This window comes from Syngnathus scovelli, chromosome 9, assembly GCF_024217435.2.
Source record: "Syngnathus scovelli strain Florida chromosome 9, RoL_Ssco_1.2, whole genome shotgun sequence".
In the NCBI taxonomy this organism is placed as follows: Eukaryota; Metazoa; Chordata; class Actinopteri; order Syngnathiformes; family Syngnathidae; genus Syngnathus; species Syngnathus scovelli.
The window spans coordinates 10,381,745-10,405,542 of record NC_090855.1 but is presented as its reverse complement, the minus strand read 5'-3'; the positions used below and the strand labels follow the sequence as shown (position 1 = coordinate 10,405,542).

General features: G+C 39.3%; 1 protein-coding gene across 1 annotated transcript in view; it reads left to right on the top strand.

Moving 5' to 3' along the window:
- znf407 (zinc finger protein 407) overlaps positions 1-23,798 on the top strand; it is a 113,473-nt gene that overhangs the window by 5,529 nt on the left and 84,146 nt on the right. Inside the window, exon 4 of the mRNA XM_049729504.2 lies at positions 2,653-2,767. Coding sequence (XP_049585461.1) covers positions 2,653-2,767 — 115 coding nt within the window. The remainder of the gene's footprint in view (positions 1-2,652; positions 2,768-23,798) is intronic.

The following is a 23,798-nucleotide window of genomic DNA, read 5'->3' as shown; positions in this document are numbered from 1 at the left end:
AACTGAAAGTGCCATGTCAAGGTAGTGTAGATTGGGCTATAAAAATGCTGGTGTGGTGAAACCTTACGTGTAGTATAGACTGGGCGAAACTAATCCTAACCAAACCTAAATCTTTAATTATCACCCAATCAATCGAGTTTTAGAAACAGATGGACTGTAATAATCCATTCTGATGGGATGTGATCTTTATATCAGTAGTTTAATTGATGTTTTATTTTTCTGCTCTCACGTACTGTAAGTCTACTTTGAATGTGTTACAACGCAATATCATTTGAATGAACCCTAAGTGTAACTAACTTCTTTTTGCCAGACAGCCCTATGGTAAAGCTAATGTCTACTATAGCCAGGTAAAAGCTGTTCAAGTACAGCTAGGTGATGGCAAAGACTGATTAGGCTTCAGATCAACGAGAGAAACACTAATGGACCGCAGATTGGGATTCCCTGAGCAACGCTTGCATGGTCAGAGACATGTGCGACTCATAATTGATGTGTCCATTACCAAGACTCAGTTGTAATTATAGTCAATAAGTCTCTGTAAATGTGTTAAAGCTCAGGCTAAAAGCATTGGAGGTCCAAAGAGAGGTGGGCTAATAATTTAAAATAATCAATGCAGACGTATTCAAAGCCTTTAATTTCCCTTGTGTCTGAACGTCCACAGTTGTGTGTAAGTGGTAGAATGCTGAGTGAATGTGTGTGTATGTCAGCCTTCATAGGTAGTTGATTATCCCCAATCCATTAAGATTTATTCTGTCATTTATAATGCAAAGCAGAGCATCGCTCAGGGCTTTGACTGGGAAATGTTCGACAGGTTAAGAACATAGGGTGTTCCATTACATTTCCCTGACCATGTGTATTAATTGCTTTTAAAATCAACTTAATGCACGAATGAGATGTGAGGGAACCATCAATAAATGCCCCTTTCTGCCTTGAATGTTTCATTCCCACCCTCCTCTGCTCAAGCATTAATGAGCCTTCGAATCAGCAATCCGTTTTCTCTTGTAGATTGTCATGCATTCCGACAAATTGCAACAGTAATAAAAGATATTTCTTTTATTTTGCCAAACTGACTGACAAACGAAAACTGCTAATATTTGATTCCTCATTGGAGCTTAAATACCAATTGTGAGCACAATTGCACAGTTATTTTGTTCTTAATGGCAGTTAGAGTGTCTATACATCATGTATGCAAAGCGTGTTTGGAGGCTTGCTTCGTTTAGGGGAGGGGCTGAAAATAATCACATCCGAAGCTTCACTGGTTGTTGTACCACGTGGACGGTTTCGAGAAATGCTTTAGATCACTGGTGTCAAACTCAAGGCCCGGGGGCCGGATACGGCCCGCCAAATCATTTTATGTGGCCCGCGAAGACAAATAGTGCATCAAATTCCTGTCATTACTACAATTGCAAATTATCTTCACTTTTAATCATATCTTTTTTTAAATATCTGACCAGTTCTTACTCGTCTGATTTGAAAACGAGTTATTTGTCAGTTTGTTTTGTAGCTTTGACTGTATAATATGAGGTGCTCATACAGTTCTTTGGGTTGACAGTCATAATGGCCCTCCGAAAGAAGCTATGACTACAATGCGGCCTGTGAAAAAAATCAGTTTGACACCCCTGCTTTAGATCGTAAGGCAAGGTTCGACAGCAAGGAAGGGGCTCCATTCAAAATCTGCATGTGTGTGTTACAGCCAGCTCATGGTTTGGACAATAATATCATACTTTGGAAAGTGCTAAAATAGTGTTTAATTTAGAGATAGTTTGGCCTTTTTTTCTTCACTGGCCCTAATGCTCTTCCGTAAAATACAGATGTCAAATTGTTTGTGTAAAAAAGTTGGAGTATTCTTTTTCATTTAAGCCCTTCATGATTATGGAAAGCACACATTTCTCTTCTTTTTGGCATCATTTGCAATTTGGTAGTATTGTTTATGCTCCCTCATTATTGTGAATTAATTCCTTTTTTTTATGGCATTCAGTCATTTTTGGAATTTGTTTATGGGACTGTGAAACAGCTCAATGGGGGTCTGCCACTTTTGAAGCTGGGATCATGTCCAGATCCTTTTAATTACGACCTAGTTTTTATCCCTTTGATTAATTACTGAAGGTAGTGGGAGGTTGCACAAAGATTTGTCAATTTGTCCCTTAAAGAAACGTGTGCACATTTCCATTTTTTTTTTTTCAACAGAAGTACCACTAGAATTTGCATCTTTAGCTAAATTGGTCACTTTTTCATCTGAATCATTTGCCTGACTTAAGACTGAACCTCAAAGTAGTTGGTCCACTTGCCCAAAGTTCCCAATGTTCGCCCGAAAGTCACCAGCCATTCAACAGACATTGGCCTGTATTTTTCTTGTCGCAAGGAAATTTAGAACATGTTTATGTTAGACTTGACAGTCTTGTGGCAGAGAGACGGTATCTTCTATTAGTTTCTCAAAATTTCTCATCATTTGTCACAAAACCAGGCTGACGTGCTTATGGACCCTCGATTACGCATTCACATTCATACTCCAAAAATGAAGCACCACAGGCGAGACTTAAGTTTTATGTCAATTAGACTGAATAATTACAGATAAAATAGAAAAACACTGCAACTCAAATGTTTGTGGGTTTTAATAATACTGTGCATGAACTCTTTATTTTTTATTTTTCACAGGATCAAAGCCCTTTCTTTGTAAAATCTGCCATTTTGCGACGGCTCAATTGGGAGATGCCAGAAACCATGTGAAAAGGCACCTTGGCATGAGGGAGTACAGATGCGACATCTGTGGGTGAGTTTTAAGATTTGTATCTTTTCTATTTTACAGTCTACCGGGCTTGCACTATGTTGTTGTCAAATGATATGAGTTTAGAAACGGAATGTGACAAACTGTGGTCAACTCGGTCATAATTTGAACATTTCTAAGTGGAAGCAAAGCTGTGTGCGATTTTTCCAATTTTAATCACAAGGTTTTTTGTGTCAGACATTCCACACACTGTTGCAGCTAGTTGGATGCAAAAGTGATTAGATAATCTGCTGAATTTTATCAACGTGTGTAGATGTTTTAAATATCTTGCTTACAGTTTTGAAATTTCTATCTTCTATTTAATGCCCACAGTTTAAGTTATCGTTACTTCAACTACACTTTTTTGTGCATCCAAAATTAAAATGTGTGTATTTCACCCAAGTGCTTGGTAAAGAAGGTAAGTGTTTTTAGATTGTTGTAATTAGCATGCAGTTAGAAGTTTTAGAAATGTATTTATTATGTTATTTATTATATATATTTAAAGATATTAACTTTTCTTTCTGTGTCTTTTTCTGTCACTGACTCCACTTAGTTCATTTGCAGGCCAAAGCCGCTGAGTGAATGTTTATTTGCTTCAACGATGTTTGCAAACATATTACAGGAGGCGCAAGCACGCTTTGGTCTAAACATTGCTTTTCCTTTAATGAGTAGAAATGCTCATGTTTCACAAGCTCTCCAGTGAAAACCCCCTCTTCTCCCAAGTGCTGCAAATGTGACACTTTACATACACACAAATACATATGGAACAGTTCTCCAATATGTCTTTAAATGGCACTACTAAATTCGGTCCCTGGTTTCACAAATCATACGCACAGAGGAGCCAAGTGCTGCCAGAGCTGGCCATTGGTGACAAATCGACCCTGTGTGCGCTTTCATTACTGACTGATTACCGGGCCGTCCCTCATCTTGAATAAATAGGGGCAAACACAAAGAAACCCCCCAGAAACACCCTCATTAAGGACAGAACCACACACAGCCTCAACTTTTGCTATTTGATTTTTTTTCCTTAATTCTAGTTTAAAATACATCACTAGTCCATGGCCACATAGTGGAGGGTCCTACACGAGGCCTTTTTTGGTGGTGGCCTTGTTGAGAACATTGGCCGTCACGCCCCCCAAAACATTTGCTGCTGGCGAGGTGGGGGGTGCGGACGGCAGTCGTCATGGTGGTGGGATGGCTGATGAGCGGTTTGACCAGCCCTGATACACACCGGCCGTTCGAGAAAATTCAGTCAATTTCACAAAATTCCCGATTGCCACCATGCCCCTGCTTATAGAAGCATCTAACCTTACGATCAAAGAAATGTGGCCAACGCAGCAAAATTATCAATGATGTTTGAACAATTTAGGTCAATAAAACTTTAATATTTAGTATTAAGAAAATTGAATATTTTTTTCATCATATTTATATTTTATACTAGTACTGGCCTGGTCATGTAGTGGGCCAAGTTTACTATTATCTATAATGTATTGCAAATTTGTACGAGTTGAACAAAAAATAAGTTTTTCAATTCTGCATTGTACAATGTTATTTTCAGAGAATGTCTAGTTCAACCCAAAATGGAGCATTTTGTGTTTTTAATTAATTTCCAAGAATTACAATTGATGTTTCATTCTTGCCTAAATGTTGTGTCATCGCTGATGAAGTCATTTTTTTCAGTTACTGTAATTGCTAAAAATTACAGGAGGAAGGAACTTTGTGGAATAATTTCTATTCACTGGTCAATGGCTATGTTATGAATTCGATTTATGTTGGACATATCCAAGACCATGTTGCGGGCTGGGTGAAGGCTCACACACTGTCCTGTGGGGGTATTTCCAAACAGAGAAAAAATCCTCTTGACTGGTGTCCTTGTAACTGGGACAGCCAAGTTCACCTTTGCACGACATGTCCAAACAGAGAAACGTGTGCATATTCTGGGCCCCTCACAGCAGCAGCTGTGTTTGAATTGTGACATATGCGTTGCAAATTTTAGCGAACCGCTATGCGTATGGTATGAAAATTCCTTTTCTCCTTCCATTTTGATGGACAAACTCGGTTAAGCCCGTCATTTCCCTACGACTGGATCTCCTTCACAAATCTGCACATTCAAAAATAGAAGCATTTTGAAATCAGTTAAAGTGACAAACTACAGCTGAACCATTTTATGCAGACTTTGGGGTCCACAATTTGAGGATTGCCTTAACCCCGAAAATGCGATTTTGAGAAAGTCTGTGAAGTTTAATAAAATCAGAGCCGTGCATACGAGTGTATCGGGAAATTGCAGTAGGGAAATACGTACAAGATACACTTGTTTGTATTTGGGGAATACATTGTTCTGGGTGGAAATCAATACGATCTAATTATTAAAAAAAAATATATGACCAATCGGGGTAGCCATCATCTAGGGACGTCCTATCCTATGAGCATAAGCAGTCAAAAATATCAAACAGCCCTTACCAATTGCCATCTCATTAAACACCTTTCAATTAGTCACGAAAATGAAATCACTAGCACTAAGCTCCAAGCGCTATTCATTTAGCTTCGTACGGTCTTTATATCATCAATTTAAAATGCGACAAAAAAAAAAAAAATACAGCGTTAGACAGAAAATCACGTAGAATCAAAGTGCGTAAATTCGAGGTTCAGCTGTAATTTTATCCAGCACACTCATCTCTTTGTGAAAGTGGCTCTGTCTTATTCCAAAACACGTGATTAGCTATTAGTTGACGACATCATTACGGAGTAGATAATCAATGAGAATGTACAAATCCTAGCATGTCATTGTGCAGTTTTTTTTCTTTGCTTTACCAAACCCTTCTCATCACCTTGCCATCAATTTTCTTGTTTCTGCTTTGTTAAATCTTAAAACCACACGATTATCTCTGACCTAAATCTCTGCGGTTGGGTCTGCTGGACCTTACTTGTCTATTGTTGTTAAGGTCTTGTCATGAGTGGGGGAAGTTGTTGATGGTTGAAGATCACATTGTTGTGGCATTTAATTAACAAATGCAAATGCGAGGCCACGACATATATAAAACTCTTGACCACGCTGCCAGAGAAGGCTGATCTGTGTCTAACGCATCACCCTAAACACTTGCCTTGCCATCTTGCTCACTTCCTTCACTCGCATGCTTGTCAGTGATCTTACTTATCTGCATATGGGTGTCTTCATTTCACAACAAAGAGATCTGTTTTAAATTTGCCTATAAAGAACTCCTAAGGTGCAACAACAGCAGAAAACACAAATTGGCCGTTAGCATGCGCGATAAGATTTCTCATATTTAATTGGTTTAAAAAAATTCCACCAGTACGTGAGGTGGTAAGTTCTTGTGTATTCCTCCCAGCATGTTTTGTCCACAGTGGGGCTTGGTCATTTAATGAGCCTCCTCTTCCTCTACTCCATCATCTACCAGAAAGGCCCTGCATTCAGCATTTTCACCCCCCTGCTCTCTGGTCCAGACGGACATGCAGTGTTGTTGTAGGTGTTAAATTATGCATAAACAATCTAAATGCTTTGAGGCATTGGTTTAATATCAGCCCCCTCAGCCTTGGCCTTACTAGTATTAACACTATCAAAGGCGTGGATTGTTCTCTTGTGGACTGCTTTTTTATTATTATGAGTCATAAACTGTGTGTCACTTCAGGAATTTAAGTAAAACTTTCAAAACTGTTGCTTGGAACTCAAAAGTTTGCATCCATCTTTTTTTCTCTCCCTGCAGCCGAGGCATCCTCCCTCCGTGCTTACAGTTCTCTTGACTTAATGTGCTGGAGAGAAAATATATAAATAGTCATGATTTCATGTCGGGTGTGTGATTTGACTGTTAACAGGACGGGGCTGGCTCATGTCAGGGTTTTTATGTCCTCCTGTCTTGTGAGATTGTCTGGTCTGTTCCCAGAATAGCCCATCAGTTCCACCCTGTATGGCTCATCCGTAGTAATGTGCGTTAATGCCCGGGCCTGTATGAGTACTGTGAGGCCTGGCAGTGACAGTAGAGGAGCATCTCAGCTTGCTACTTATCCAGAGAAAGCGTCACTTGATGCGGACCCTCTATTGTCTATTCACACCCCTCTCCTTCTCCTTTGACGTGATTCTCTGTAATCCTCAAACAGATTTTAGTTAGAACTCCCTGAGAACTATTTTTATGATCCCCCCCCCCTCCTTATTCCCTCCCAGTTGAACATTAATAATTGTCGCAGATGAAGAGAAGGATCCCTTTGAGGATGATTATAATGTCACCCCAATGATCTCCCGCCGCTTCGTAATAATTGTACACCATCGCTTCATAACGTGTCAGAGGGACACAGTGGTGGCATGCAATTTAAACTGCCGAATATAATACACAGAATTACTGCCTGTCAGGCCAATGGACAACACACACAATGTTTTGAGTAATAGTTAATCATTGCGTACTTTAACAATTTTACGAAGAGCACACGTTACCCCTCGTCATGCATAGCAAGGGTGTTACTGTATTTTCCGGACTATAAGTCGCTCTGAAGTATAAGTCGCACCAGCCCTAGATACCAGAGTCTAAATCGCATTTTTGGGGGAAATTTATTTGATAGAATCCAACACCAAGAACAGACATGTCATTTTGAAAGGCAATTTAAAATTAAAATATAATAGGCAACAATGGGCTGAACGGTCCGGTGTCCTAACGTTACATAAACACATAAACAAGGAACTAAAAACGTGCCTGAGGTAACATATTAAGATTATTCAAATAACTCTAGCATATATAACATGCTAACAAGTTTATCGAACCATCCATCTCACTCCAAATCATTAAATCAAACAAAATCTTCATCCTCAGTGTCACTTATAAACAATTCCGCTAACCCCGGAGGTAGGAGATGCGGCATTTTCTCTTCTACGTCGCTTACGTAAGACTCATCGTCAGTTGCAGTTCCATTTAATCCACAGGCTTCGAGAGACCTCTTGCAGTTTAGTTTAAAATTGACATGTGAAATGATACAATGTGTTAATAATTTCACACATAAGTCGCCCCTGAGTATAAGTCGCACCCCCAGCCAAACTCCGACTCTTAGTCCGGAAAATACGGTAAATACTACACCTAATAAGCTTAGTGATTGGAAAACTATGTTTTGATACTCTATATCCACCTGCTAGACTTTTTGGGGTCTGTGGGTGTCAAGCAAGAACCATTTCTTGGGTAGAGGAAAATAATCTGCAACACATTGATACATTTGGTGAATGACTTTGTGAAACCTTTTGTGTTTGCATTTGCGTACTTTTTTCTTAGTAGTTTATATCAACCTTAACGGTGCTGTACTGCCTTCACACAAGTGATAGTGCTTGACTTACTGCTATTATTATATTTACCCGAAACATATCAATTTACTAAAGTCACTGATTATCTGTTCAGTTCCATCATTTCCGTTTAAAATGCTAAAGGAGCCATTTGGTCATATCACCTCCTCAAATATTAGGCCTCATCATTCACATCAGGAAAAGCTTTGAATTGAATGTTTGCCTGAGAACACAGTCCTTTTCAGTTTCTACTCTCCCTTTCACCAAAAAAAACCCACACATTATGCTTTAATGCATTTAACTGAATTTAGTCCACCATTATTGGAGATGAAATGAATAACACTAAAGGTCATTTAGAAAATAATGCCGCATGGCTGGTCTGGAAAGGTTAAGTATGTGAATGAGCAGTTGTGATGATAACAAGGGCTGTGTTTGGCTCGGAGAGCTTGGTGTGCTGGTTTGACTCGATACTCTGTGATCACTCTTTATGACCGAGACAGCTTTAGAGCCCGTTACCCCCCATAACACGATAACGTGTGGCATAATGGATTAGATGTGTTTAGTAGCCTTAGGCTGATGTTTGTAAAATTAATGTTTTTTTTTTTTTTTTTTTGCAAAAGAGCAAAAGAAACACATGCATGTGTACATTCAGAAAAAAGGAAAAGGAGAGAAGAAATAAAACATTTCAGAGAGAATTGCACACGTCAGTGTCAGTGTATTCTTGAATTTTTAACTGGATCATGAAATAATTATTTGCATAGGGATATATAATAGGCTTAACTTTCAGTGGTTAATACAACTATAAGATAAAGGCGATTCAAGTTCTGTGGCTGTAATATACAAATATTTGTTTTAACTCGCGCACCAAGGGTACCTTAAGGGAGATCAACGCTTCTTGCTTGGTCATTCTGTTTTTATTTTTTATTTTTTCATTTTAAAGAAGTTTTCCAAGTGGACCCAATTCGGCATTTACCGAGTGCCAGAGACAAAGAGAGAAATATTCTTCTGTACCAGTCCTATTTTAATAACAATCTCATAAAGTGCACACATAATCGTGACCTGGGGACCTGATAATCATCACGTATCAGTTTAATAGCAATGTAAAATAGAGCCAATATGGAAGAGACAAACAAACCAAAAACACTCAGCACATGCAAAAAATATGCTTTTATCACATCAAGCAGAATATATATATATATTTTTTTAGTAACAATGCATTGTTGTTTCACTGTATATTCTGGCAGGAAAAGAAATAAGAATGTAATGAGGGATTAACAACAGCAATTAAACCATAACGCGAAAGTAAAATGAAACAAACGTATACAGTATAATCAAAATATTAGTCTTCTCATTATCCGAAGCGTGAGGGTCATCCATCGCACACTTATTAAAAGCACGGTAGAGGGGAAGAAAAGAACGCTGGTGAATTCCAGCAAAGTGCCGGGTAATCTGCCCATGGATAGAGCTGAAAAGGCTGTAAATCATGTTTAAGTGTTGAGCCCGTGTCATTGGAGGTTCATAGTCATTTATTTTCTCTGTTGACGCCCATAGAGGCAGGGAATATTTCGCAGTCAGGAGTAATTTAACTTAATTAATGGGATACATATTTGATGGGAGAATAAAATATCCTGGCTCAGCAAAGTGACGAAAGGAAAAGATTTAGTCTGAGTTAAAGGTGGAGGGGAGAGTAATTTGTGCATTCAGTTGCCAGCTGCTTGAGAGACACGAAGAGGATAAAGATGGCAACTAAGAAGGAAGAAATAGTGATGGCGACAATGAGAGATGGATGGTTGACACAGAGTTGAGTTGATGGGCAAAGGGGAATGGGCTGCTTCACTATCGAGAGGCCATCAGACTGACAACCTGTGATTTAATTGATATCCAGACGGAAGCTCTCCCTCAGCGAACGGACACATTACTCCGGTTTGTAAACCTGAGGCTGTCTGCTGCCAGGGCCTCTTTAATATTCATGGGGGTTGGGGTCTTTAAAAGGTTTTCCAATAGCAATCTTGTCCCTCTCCCACCATCTGTTTTCTGACATGTCTTTACTATGAACAGAAACTTTTCATCACCTAAACTAACACAGTAGTCAAACGACATGCCCGTTCTCTCAGGCAAACTCACGGCCTGGTCAAAAGAAGTCACATAACACTTCATCTCCCTTGGCCCTTTTTGATTGACTTGCTGTAGGTGTAGTATATTTATTTTCATGGAGTGTCCCTCACCAAGATATTAGCTGCCTTGTCAAAGGGATGCAACAAGTGATGGGCGAAATGGATGGCCCTGTCAACGTCATGACGTCACACGGTAGAAAGGGGATTATTTTGGCAAATACGAGACTAGACACAAAAATGGGTACACCGGATATTGACCAAACCTTGAACAATTAAATTGTCCCAGACCATCCTTCCTTCAGGCTTAATATCCCAAGGTCTCCGATTCTCATATTCATAAATCCATATTGACCATTGTCTCAGCAAAACAGTTAATAAGCCATGATAAATGGGTGACATTAGTGATGAAATGAGATCAACCTAAACATGCTCGTGTATTAACACACCTAGACGATCCCGCTCACTTCTGCTGTTCATTTAATTGATTAATTGCTGACATGGATGGATGAGAGGTTGTGGGTCTTGTATCAGTGGCCGACTGCTAGTCAACCATAAACAGGAGCAGCCACAGTGGGCCCTCAAGGGCAATATTCTTAGTCCCCAACGTTATGGTGATTTCTTCTCCAACTGTGACATCAGGAAAAATATTCGGCCATGAAAGCGCTCATATCACCGGGCTGACATAAAGCCCTGTGTCCCATCCTCTCTTCGGGTACCTGAGTTGCATCGCCTTTAGTTCCCAGTTGCTCAGCACACCCGTCGGACTCTAAAATCACCCATCCTTCTTTGTGTACGTTGCTACAGCCCCTCTGGTAGCCTCCGTGCCACCCAGCTTTAAATATGAGCAAATAATGGTGCGGTGAGTGATAGTGCTTGTGTCCTTGACTAGAATCCTCTGTGTGCTCTAAGCAACATCTCACTGTCTTTGAGTATCGTGGGAAGCATAAAACCTGTTGAAAACTCTCAAGGCTTGTAGGGATGCATCCATGGATGGATAGAGTATTACAAGTCTGGTCCTAGTGTGGAGTGAGAAATACGTTGCTGCGTTTAATTAAAATGCAACATTGGCCTTTTTTTTTTTTTTTTTTTTTTTTAAATGTGTGCATTTCTTATATACGGGTGTTAAGATGCATATCACATTTGTATTTCTTTGTTTGCTTCTTATAGGTGAGCCAATATATCACAATTGCCACCAAATTAGGCCAAAACCCCTGACAGGGTCACTTGGGAAAAATTAGGAGATTAAAGGATGGAGAGTGGAGAAATGAGGCTGTTGAGGCATGCTTGCAACTAGGGATGGAAATGTTTCTAAAGGGGTGGTATTCGAGTTTGAGATTTTCATAATCATTACATCTCTTTGAGAAGTAGTTGTGCTTTTGGGTGTGCACGTCGGAGAAAGAGGAATACATCCATACAGCAAATAAATAGATGACATCAGCCACATTTTATAGTGCTGTACCAAACATGGTAGAAAGGAGCTCAGTAGATTGATCATTTTTCACCTACAATCCACTCTTGGGATATTTCAGTTTTTATCAGACTGATCATTATTGCGCTGCATGAGGAGAATGCGTGGCGGTAGCTGCAAAGTGTGCCAACACACCAGATTACATATTTCTGTGATCAACGGTGTCATTAATAATTATAAGAGCATTTTACGGTGTCTTGCATGCATTAAAAAGATCATTTTTTATAATTTCTAAATTTTCAAAATGTGCAGAGTGAAGCTGGATTTGTATTTATTGAAAATAAATGTTGGGTTGCACACATTTTTTTATTATTAACAATAGCATGATCATCTTTGTCTCTACTTGCATTTATAATTTGGACCTTGCCTGCAGGAAAAATTAGCGTACACATGGGCAGAATTGTCAAGCAGACAATCTGTGTGATCCTTTCACATTACACCATGTTAACCCCACAAACCTCGGCTTCCTAAATAAGGCACTGTAGGTCCGCAACCCTGCATCCAACCGTAAAAACACTGACACATCAATTATCCCTGCAGGGGTTGGGGTGGGCTGGGGTTGGGGGCATTGTGTATGTGATGAGGAGGAGCACGCTGTGTGAAGCGGAAGCATTTATTCATTTATTCTGTTAGTTCAGCAAAACAAACATAGGTCAGGGTTGTGTTGAAACACTGATAGCCGGATGTCTATTACAGTTAAATTTCAAATTAGGCGGTTCACTTTCATCACTTTTATGGTTGTTTCAAAGGCTGCCTGGCCTTTCAAGCCCCCCAGCAAAATGTGATTACTGAAACGTTTACAGGCTACATAAGCTTCAAAAACACCCAAAACAAATTCCTTCCATGAAATTCACTTTTGAGGCAAACACCCATGCTGATGACTTAATTGAACGTTAGATGGCGCCATTTAACTAGCTAAAAACCTGCAAGGATTCCAGTTGCAATACTGTGTGTGACTATTGTCTGCTGGGATGTGGACACCATGTTTGAGTGATATACAGTTAAGCCATTGAATACTACGATTTATTAATTGATTTGCATACATTTTGCATGTAATGCACAAAACGTGTCTGCTGCATCTGATTGTGGTAGGGGAGTGAACACAGCAAGCAATAATTACACAGTGGGTCGCTTTTCCTGCTGCAGCGTTTTTGGTGCGTGTTTGAGTGTGCGCGTGTGTGCGCGTGTGAAAAATATGAAGCATTACTTCTAATCAATTGTTTTATTCATGCATAACCATGTGTAAGTGACAACCATGTAATTTCCAAGAACTTTAACATTGTCTGGTGTAAATTTACAAATAACAATTCTCTCACAGTGCTCATGCTGAGCTCTGTTTGAGATTATTTTCGATGTTAGACGAACCTTGATGTTAACAATATCTGTTTTTTCGTAGATTTAAAATAGAATGTAAAAGATTCTTTTTGAAAACCAAACTTTTCAATTTTCTTCTTAATAACATAACATATCGAACCAAACTAACATATAACATATTTTTTAAAATGAGATAAAATATATTTAAATAAAAAAATATTATAAAGAAAGTTCCCAAGCTGTAAATCTTCTTTTTCTGTTCATTTAGAATCAATGTAAACCCTGAAAATAATTACTGCACCACAAATTCATGTGGTATTTCTTTTGCCATGAAAATCACCCAAGTTCAATTTCGAAGAAGTACGCCGGCAACTAAATGTAGCTACATGCCGAGGCACTAAAAAGTCTCTTGTGAACGTGAGCCGCTTACTTGAGGTACCTTCTGGCGAGTTTGCTCAAGTGTGGAAAGGTGAGATGCTGCAGTAATATCTCTTGCGCTAGGAAGTTTTCTCATAAGGTGTGACACTCTCAAAACTGTCCTTAATCTTAAAGGTTGACTGTAAATTTGCTGCTATTTTACAACTTGCTTCACGTTAGTAGTTTTGGGAGTCTTGTTACTTAGCTTATTGTGGTTGTGTTGTATCTATTTTTCATCATAATTCAAACAGCAACCAGTAAACGATGAGAACTTCTCTCCTGGAGCCGGCGGTAGATCCGTATTTCAGATGTGCTATTCTTTTTAGGTACAAGTTGTTGATTTGCTCCTCTCCCGTGTCTGCCATTGCTTTTTTCTTCTGTCTGCGGCCGGTGGGCTGCTCACTGGGTGCTCAATGAGCCCACTCTAGCCGATGGGAGAGCACTATCTAGTGGGTTAGGTGACAATCCCTATTTTATGTCCCATCTGATTGGTCAGAATTAGGTAATCGCCAGCTCATAATACAAAGCATGGAATCCATGCGAAAGTATTAATTTATCGTACGTCTTTGGTATGAGCATATTCCCCGTGCCATTATCGAGATGGCGATATTTTTTTTATATATCGTGCAGCCCTAATATAAAGGGATTGCCCTATTTTTGTTACACTTCCATGTTGGTGTGCTGAAACGCGCCGTTGGTTGGGCTTAAAGGTTAGTTGGCACTTGACCTGGATAGGGATGATTCTATAAACGGACGGAAAATCACTTCCCCACGTCTTCAGTCCGTCCTTTTATTTTTCCTTGTCCCCCATCCTTCGTATGCAAAATGGGCGTCTGTTTGTGACAGACGGATGGAGCATTATGTCACTGTGACAGAAGGCCCACCTCTGGAGCAGACTATATGGAATAAAAATGATGCATGGAACTCTGAGTAAATTTGACGGAGTTACGTACCTTACCTAGAGACATTTTCAAATGTAAATGTTAATAAAATTGGTTTTCAAAATTTAACATTTCAAATTAAAACACCTTATTTACCATCCGTTTGAGTTTTACGTAGTAACAGACATTTTTAGTATGTATGGAAAGAACACACTGTTGGGATTCTTAATAAATATATTTTATGAGCTGTATGCATTGTAGCTTACGACACATTTTGGGTGGAAAAACTCGAGGCGTATGAGTTTACGTTTTTTTTTTTTTTTTTTTAAGATACCGCGACACCATTTGGTGCTTGTGCTTTTCAAGGTGTAAATGTCATCCAAAATAGTGACTTTTTAAATAGATTTTAAAAAGATATTTTTTTTCAGATTAGCTTCAGAGCATTTTTACCATTGAAAATACAGTGAACAAAAAAAAAAAGTAACTTTTTCTGAAAAAAAAAAACCCTCTTTCTGGCTTTCACCGAGAGTGACAGGTGTGATTTTGTGAAAACACATCTCACATACATACAGTGTGTGTCTGACTGGCTGTCTGGTCGGACAAAACAATTTTCAGATCCAATAAAATGAAACCATCTGTGATTAATTGAATTGGGACCTTGAAGGAAGATGGAAGGTGTGACTATAATGATAATAATAATAATAATAATAATAATAATAATCCCTATAAGTAGAAAACTACGCGATCAGATTTGTTGTAAACGAGCAGAATTGGAGCCTGGCAGGGCGGATGAAATCTTCCTAAAGGCAGTCCTGCTTTAACTAGGACAAGCCTCTCAATAACGGTGCACCTCAGGGGCCGATCAGCAGGTCTCAGGAGAGGCTCCCCACTCTGTCGTCTCACCGGGCCTGTCATGAAGGGGGCTGATGCTGGCTTGGTTGGCTTGCAGGGTGTGGGGCGGCTACAATGATGATGATGGTGGTGGTGTGGGCTGACATGCCGAGAGGGCAATTACAGCAAGGACAAAGACTCTGCAGTGATAAGTCCCCGCAGGACCCTAATGAAGAGAGCAGGTTAGCCTCTTAAGAGAACCAGTGATGAGCATGGCCTCAGTGTGCAATTTTTCTGTATTTGCGTGTGTTTTTACTGTTTAACATACCCAAAGAGGATACGTTACCAGAGGTCATATAGCTACAATTCTTACGAACTCCTTGAACGATGCTTTCTCCTGCTGGTGGTTTCCTCTCCATGGAGCAAAATGCAAACAACCATCAACTCCAAATGATCATCTTAAGGGTGTGCCTCTGAGGAAAAAAGAGCCAATGACAAATTTGAACATACCCTGGAGTGTAAATGCTGCACAATAACAGATCATCATTTCATTTTTAACGCATCACTTCTTGACTTTTTTTTTTTTTTTTTAAGTACTATCAAACTTGCAAAAAAATAAGAAAATTTCATGTCAAATGAATTGATGCGTTTTCATGCAAGGTACCAATAAATACATATACTGGATAGAAGAAAAAAAGAGCTCCAAACAATCATATTGTGCTTTAAGGAATTGAATACAAATGCAAAAATTATTTTTCCTTGTGTACTCATTCATGGGGCAGGGGGTGAAAAGAGGCGGGTTTTGCGGTAACTCCGGTTTGTGACTAATACTGCTATGTTCACACACCCATCTGTGATCTGATAAGAGAGCCTCTTGAGCGCTGCTTATTCAAATCATCAGTTTATGTTCATAGCGAATCAGAGCAGGTAACAGGAATTGAGAGAAGAGGCAACACTCCGCTTCATCACTTGAGCCATTTATTGTATAGAGGAGCCTGATTGATTGGCTTTTATAATTTTTTTACAAAATGGATGGATGCATATTCATGTGTATTATAATAATAAAAATAATAATCAGAATGGATCTTTAATGGTGGAAGGTGGCCTACCAAATGTCTCCTTGTAGGTGGGATTTGTAAAATGTGTTCCTCAGTGCAAGTCTCAGCAGTGATTGAACCAGTTGAATTTCATATTTCAAGAGCAAATTCAAATATTTTTTTTGTGTCGTCCTGTCTGTAAAGCCCCTCCAAATTATTTTGATAATTCACACTTGACTGATTTTTTTTTTTAAATAACCAGTCTGATACTTGCAATCACGACACTGTAATTTTTAGTAGTAAAATATTTGTTATCAATATTATTGTGTGTAACTAATTAAACTAGATATTTGTCAACAGATTTAATATTCTGTGTGTGTATGCAGTATATGCAGTATATGTGTGCATATCTGTTAAACTTGCAATTTGACCCGCTTTAATCCAGGTTTTGCTGCGCTGGGATGTGCTGTATTTTATGCTGGTGTGCATGAAATGTAGCTGTATATTTTTAAAATTATACACAGGCAGTTCTTGTCGTGATCATCTATTGGTAAGTCAGTTGCTATTTTAATATTGATATATCTGACATACGGAATGATTAGCGCCATCATTTCTGATGCAGTATGCTGTTGTGCTGTGGCCAAGGTCTAATGTGAAGGCTCTCCTACGGAATGAATCAGTCTTTTATGTTCATATTGCATCTCAGTATGTAGCCTACCAAGTGAACAAGATAATAAAATGTCTCCTTTCTTCATTGCGACTAAACACCACTAATCAAATCTATTGCTCATGGTGATGTATGGGTGAGCAATTCTAAAAAGTTCCACATCATGCCGAGGTGTCAATGTGAATACGGGCAAGGATGACTCCGGACATATTTGATGGCTGCTTGCTTGTGCTGATAGGCCAAACGGTGCTGGGAACCCGCCACTTTTAATCATGTGGGTAGTGACTGCTTTCATAAGAGCATGCGGCGACTCTGACAACTCTAATAAGAAGAGGTGACAGAGAAACTTTCTGTGTTAGCGGCAAAAGAGAGGGGGGAGGTTTCTTTGCTTTTTTTTTTTTCTAATGCACGTGTTGCTTTTTTGTTTTATTTTTGGTTTCACATAAGAGACAAATTTCACTATGTGGGACTGGATTTGAGGTGAAAGAATGTCACTATTAATAAATGGTTTGAGGACAAGGTCACACAAGTGGCCGTGCAGCAGAGTGCTGCAAATCTGTTTGTAGTGCAAGAGATGGGTAAACACTCTTACAGTAAGATGTCTCTCTGTAGATAAGGCAATGGAGTTGAAAGTTGCATGACAAATTAAAATAATTTATTGCTCCATAGCTATTGTCAGCTGTGTGGAAAAGGAGGCTAAAAAGAATGATGCTTTGAGGATATAATTAAAGATATCGTTCAAAGAACAACTTTTTGCATATTTGAATTATTACCGTCGTTAAAAACCACACAAAATATGGAAATACCATTGCCAGAAGCTCATAAATCAATGATCAGCAAGGCCTTAAAGCCCAATAAATATGGGGAGTTAAATACTTTAAAATGCAAATCACATCTGGAAATTTGCATGTATAAATTTAAAGGAAGGGTGCTTCCTTAAGACCCTCAGTGGTAGTATAGGTTAGAGCTAAGATGACGGATGGGAGGAGGCGGCCAGAAAAGAAGCCAGAATCGGGTTTCTTTTCCGTTTGACCATGTTGTCATTTGTCAAGTTATTGGATTGCTTTTCTTGATAACAGCTGAAGAGGGCTGAGAGACGTGGCTGCATCTCTTTTGTAGATCCAGAAAGTGCCTTAAGTGATCTGAATAATTAGGAGTTAATTATTCTTCATCCATCTAAATCAGAATTGGACAGATATGGGAATGGAATATATAATTTTAGCCCGGCATACCGTCTTGTACTAATGTGGTAAACTAAAGTGACTGTGAATAATACCTCCTGACCTTGCAGTAATTATGCTTTGCCTGGCAATTTGCTTGCTGTTACTAATTGAGGCTCTTGATTCACTGAAATTAGTATTAAAAATACATATGTTTCACGGCTTGGATTTTTTTCCCCCGAAATTTCTTTAATCTATTATTAATCATTATTATTTTTAAGAGTAATTATCAGACAGAATGTGCCTTGCTGGGATAATTTTATCTACAGTTGTATTCTGAACTCCACTTACAGGTAGTTAAGTTCAAAGTTCTTACAAAATTGTCTACTAACATTTTTAAAGATGCGTAGAGTTGATTGTTGAGTATAAATTACAACTGGAACCCTCAGACTGCTAGGGGTGTGAGTAGAAGGGTTGCTCGTCACTTCAAGTATTTTAGAATACATGTACATGGATGGGGTCTTGTGCGTGTGTTTGTCTGTTTGCATACGCATGTGATGCCCCCACCCCAAAAAAATAAGTGCTGACTCATTTCATGGATATTTGATCTTTCTATCACCTCATGTTATTTCCCACTCTCAGACATTTGAAAATACTGTGGCGGCATCAATGGATCAATGGGACACAATGTCTCTTTATGCATGAACACTCAGGTTAGAGTGTTAGGTTAAAAAGCTGCCTAGCGCCTTCTTGGGGATAAAAAGACAAGCGAGAAAAAAAAAAAAATCAATTATCCCTGTGGATTCAGAGGGCAGCCCATCGTGAATGCTTCCCTTTACCAATAGAGTGCGCGCGTGTGTGTGTGTGCGTTGTCTGGAATAGTTGCATGCGTGAATGTGCTTGCTGTGGCGCCTGCAGGTATTGACCATGCACTACTGAGGATGACACACACATTTCTGTACAGCTTGTAATGTGCCATTTTATTTTCCTAAGTCCAAGCATCGTTCCAGTGGCAAATCCTAGTCATGTTTTAATCTCGATAGGGATCGATGGCACTGAATTCAGACACTTAGCCCTGCTAAAACGGGTAGACTCATTTGTCTTTCCCCATTAGGGTTCTTTGTGTTGTTTAAGAAGACACTTAAAAGAATCCCCTGAATTAAGATAATGTGACTATGTGGGATCAAGCAGACTCAGCTGAAAGGACAAGTTGCTGTAGCTCTTTTATTGGTTCTCCGGTTAAGGGGCCATACATGTTGTGACGGAGTCCGACTCCTTTTATTTTATTTCTGTCATGACGATTAGTGTGCCGGTTGAACACTTGTTCTTCTCGCACAACATCACATTCCACCCCGCCACCCACTGCTGTGTGTGTGTCTGAGCCGGAGAGGCCGTAGACAGCATGCCAGTTCGGAGTGAAATGGTCCAAAGTGAGATCTCCCTGCTGCTCCTCGTGTTCAAGCCCACATGAATGCCTCAAAACAAATCCTTGGTGACGCACTCTGTGGATGCCATGAAATTATATTCAATTTACAACTAATGGCACAGGACTAGCTCTGCTCGGATGTTCCTCCGGGCAAGAAAATACGTCACTGGACGATGATGCACTGAATATTTATGATTTATTTTTGATGTTGTACTGCACTGCTTGATGAAAAATACAGTTTGGTGGAATTTCGATTGTGAATGTCCATTCTAATTTTCAAAATACGCACTTTTTAATTTTTTTCCTACAAATTTAGCTGTAATATTTTCTCAATCTGTAACTTAACTATTAAATAATGTACTAACAGATCAAGATGCACAATAAGTCCTCTGCAAGTGATGCTGTTAAATATTCCATATCATTACATCTAAGATGAAATTTGTCATGCGGAGTCAGAAAAATAATAAAATAGGGCAGGCAAATAAACTTAAACTCTTGCACTTAATTCTTTGTTTTATTTAGTACTCCCCCCCCCCACACACACACACACTCACACACTCCTTCAGTGCCAAAAGGCCATATCTGTTTCTTCTTTTCCCCCCTCTTACTACTCCTTCTGAATCTACAAAAGGCCATCCGTCCGCATAAGTCGATCTGCCGCGAGTGCTGCTGGTGGTAATTAGGCATTATAACACTTTGACTGGGTGTCTCACACGACAGAATGTCTCCCGACGTGACGGAGGGATGGAGGATTTTGCAGTTTCTTCTGCTCTGTTGCTCATCGTTCCTCTTTCAGGGCATCAGCCTAATCAGCCCATCTCACGCGCATGCACACTGACAAATGCACGCACATGTCTTCTAACACACTTGAAGTGACCACCAACCCTTCTACTCACACCCTAGCAGTCTAAAGTGAAAAGGAGTCTTGGCGAAAGAGATATCAATGGCCTGTGGGTGCGACCGGGGGGGCCTTGAGGCCGCTTAAAAAATGTTTGTATATTTAGGGGTTGGTGCTCTTGTTAGTCAATAGTCTGCTGCATCACTATCACATCACTGCCTCACTAGCAGACAATGTAGATCAATATGGCATGAAGGCACATATATTTTACTAATTGAACGGGCCCGTTGTGGTTCAAATCAGGTAACTGCAGATGCTGCAGAAATTCTGGTGCTCCCTTTTCATAAAACCATTTGAGAAACCACGTTAAGGGTGTTGTTTTTCCTTGGTAGGTAATAAAGAGACCAAGAGCCACAATTAATTTCAGAATAGCTATAAAAAAATAGTGATCAGCAAAATGTCTTCATCAGATCAGTAATTTTTGGTGTGTATAGGTAGAATAATCCCTTATTTTTTTTGACTTTTTATTAATCAATTCACTTTATTCCCATATATGGGAATCCCTATAACAAAAGATTTGAGTGAATTATGAAGAAAGCAGGACTGGGGGCAGGAAGAAATGTGCTGTGGCAGTAAATATAGAGTTTGTGGCGTGCCTTGCACATCGCCTGGCTACAGAAGGGAGAGACATGCTGCTTTCATTTCCCTAAGCCATATTCACGTCCACCGAAGACTTTTGTTTTTACACAGGTAGGCAGTTTGGGGACTAGCTCACAGAGGAAGAAGGCATAAAAAAAATAAGACAAGGGAAAAATCAAAGGATGTACCCCCCTTTTAATAATGTAACAAATATTCAAATCTCTAAAAATAAAATCTATTCATCCTTCCTGCTAATCTGAGCAGTAATATATTCAAACCCAAGGCCATATTAGTATGCCAGCCCAGGGCTCAATGGTTAGAACATAGACCAAGCTGGCTCAAAAACTTAAGAGGATAGACATACAAATAAAACCAACTGATCAGGCTGCAACTTGTAGACATCGTCTAAATGTAGAAATTCTTTTTAGCTGCCAGTGGATTATGCATTTAGCATGTGCATTTATATATTTGTCAAAACAATTTCTTTTTTTTCCTGAAAATTATGTAGTTGCTAATTATTGGCAATAGAGTGTCTGTCGTTTTGTAAAAAATAACAGTTTGGGAGGTAAAATAATTGAAGCACAAAGCAATGCTTTGCTCCGTTCATGAATTTCTGAGTAAGTGCCACTGAAGTATGTCTTGTGTTTGTGTCCACATAAATCAATGCCATTTTATGAAAAGCAATTGAGTGCTGATAGTTTGTATCAAGGAATCAAATCGGCAGTTCATTATGGATACGGAGATAACACATTTTGTAAAATAATGATGCCAGTGGCTCATATTGTTCATTATACATGCGGGCGTCACAATATACTTGAAATTTGTGTGCATCTGTTTACATCATTTTACAACATCAGCAACTTAATGCATAACCAACTAGGAAGTCAAATGCACCACTATTTGCCAACAGTGACAAACAATATGTATTCGAAATAACGATTTCATCCATTGGCTTGTGTGTTTGTAAATGTTAGGTAATGAAATTTCTTTTGTGTGCAATGAAAGCAAACGGGCACTTTGTCACTATACTTGAATAGACCTTCCAGTTGTACGACCGATTCCCATTGCCTAAGATGTACGATAGCATTACTTTCATTTTATTAGGAACACTTTCCCATTGAAATGTAATTTGTAATTTCTTGTTCATAGGCATTGATAATCTCTCATAAAGTGAAAGACCTGCATCTTGATCTGTAACCATGCTGGTTTTGAGCATGCTCGCTGACTTCACAATTGTGAGCTGGTTGAAGGTTTGGGGGTGTTGGAGTGGAGTCAATGCTTGTCACACGCATCCTGATTTTTTTCCTTGACAACCCCTGCAGTTACACAATCAACATTATTATTGCTTGGAATCAGTAAAACAATGACAGTTACGCTTGATTCATGGTGCATGGCAAGGTTTAATTAATCTGAAAATGCATATTGCCCCGTGTCTTAATTATTAGCTAATTAATCACTGGGTACTTGTTCAGTCATTCAGTCATGTCATATTTCTATGTATGTCTGTCACTGGAATTTCCTCCCTGGGTCGTTTTTATGTCAGGTCATTTTTTTTCTTGAGTGGCTGTTGATATGAGGAACATGTACTATAAGGTTTTTATAAGACTTGCAGATTCGATGAGAGTACACTTAGTCGTGTGCGGTTTGCAGGGACAGCGGGTCATAGAGGGATTTAAAAAACGGCAGCTTCATGACTCGTCGTCGTCAGGCCTGGCAGGGAAAAACAAAGCAAGACGGTTGTTGACGAATGTTGCAATGGTTAAATCTATGTATAAATGTTTCTATCTAGCCGGCACACCGCAGAGTTGGCTAGAATAGAGGTTCCTTTGTCTTTTAAAAGTGACATTTCCCACGCAAAGACAATTTTAAAGAATGAGGTTATTTTTCCTCCAGATGCTAGTAGCTTGGAATAAATCCAAACCGATAGCTCATGTCCACCGGAAATATGTCATGAGTCCTTAAATCCCCTAAAAATAAATAAATGAAATAAAAAGTTAGAATCCCAAGAGTATTTTCTTTCCATACATACTAAATGTGTCAAACGTATGGAACTAAGGGGTTTTACGTTTAGGTATGAAATCAAATTTCTAAAATCCAGAAAAGTGGCAATCCAGGCATAATGGAGGGGAGTCTCGATTATCTGAAAAGGACCTCGTTTGTGGCTGACGCCTGATTTCTTGGTCCCGATTTGTTTTGGTATTTTTCTGAATTTTCTGGGAAAAAAAAATATCAATAAGCAGTACTGTTAGAGTAGAAGTGTCGTTAAAATCTTTACGATACCCTTCCCTATTGAAGAGCATTTTTCATAATTGTGAAAGATGATACTCTGGTCACAAATATTGATTGAATGTCTTGGACCTCTGTGGTTTTCTGTCACATTGCCAGATGTTAAACAGAAGGTTCTCATTGGAAGATCAAGAATTTTGTCTCAAGCGATCTTCCCCTGACATCTTATTTTAGCAAATGATACAAAATGAAAGCAATTGATTGCAACAAAACAGTAGTAGGTTTCGCTGAAACGAGTCACCTGACACCTGTCTTGCCATCTTACCACCTTTAAACTTTTTTTCTTCTGCCTTTCTTCAATCCAGCCCCCTTGTGTCTGTGCTTGGTATTGGTAAGCGTTTCAAACTATTAGAGCTGCTGTGAAAAAGGCCTGTTTGAGTGCAGAGCTGTCAGTCTGCAATGAGGCAATTGGGGGTGGGGGCTGTCATGGCTGTCACTCAATGGGAGGATGAGAAGTGTTTGGTCCTAATGGATTTCTCCAGGCGGACGGCTTACACGGCAGCTAGAAGTAAAATCGATGTGTTGTCATGAGCAAGTGAGGCTTCATCAAACGGCCAGGTGGACGAGAGGCAAAGGAGGGAGCTCTGGCTGAGTAGTTATGTCTATATCTCACTGTGTGTGTGTGTGTGTGTGTGCGTGTGTGCGTGTGTGTGTGTGTGTGTGTGTCTGTGTGTGTGTGTGTGT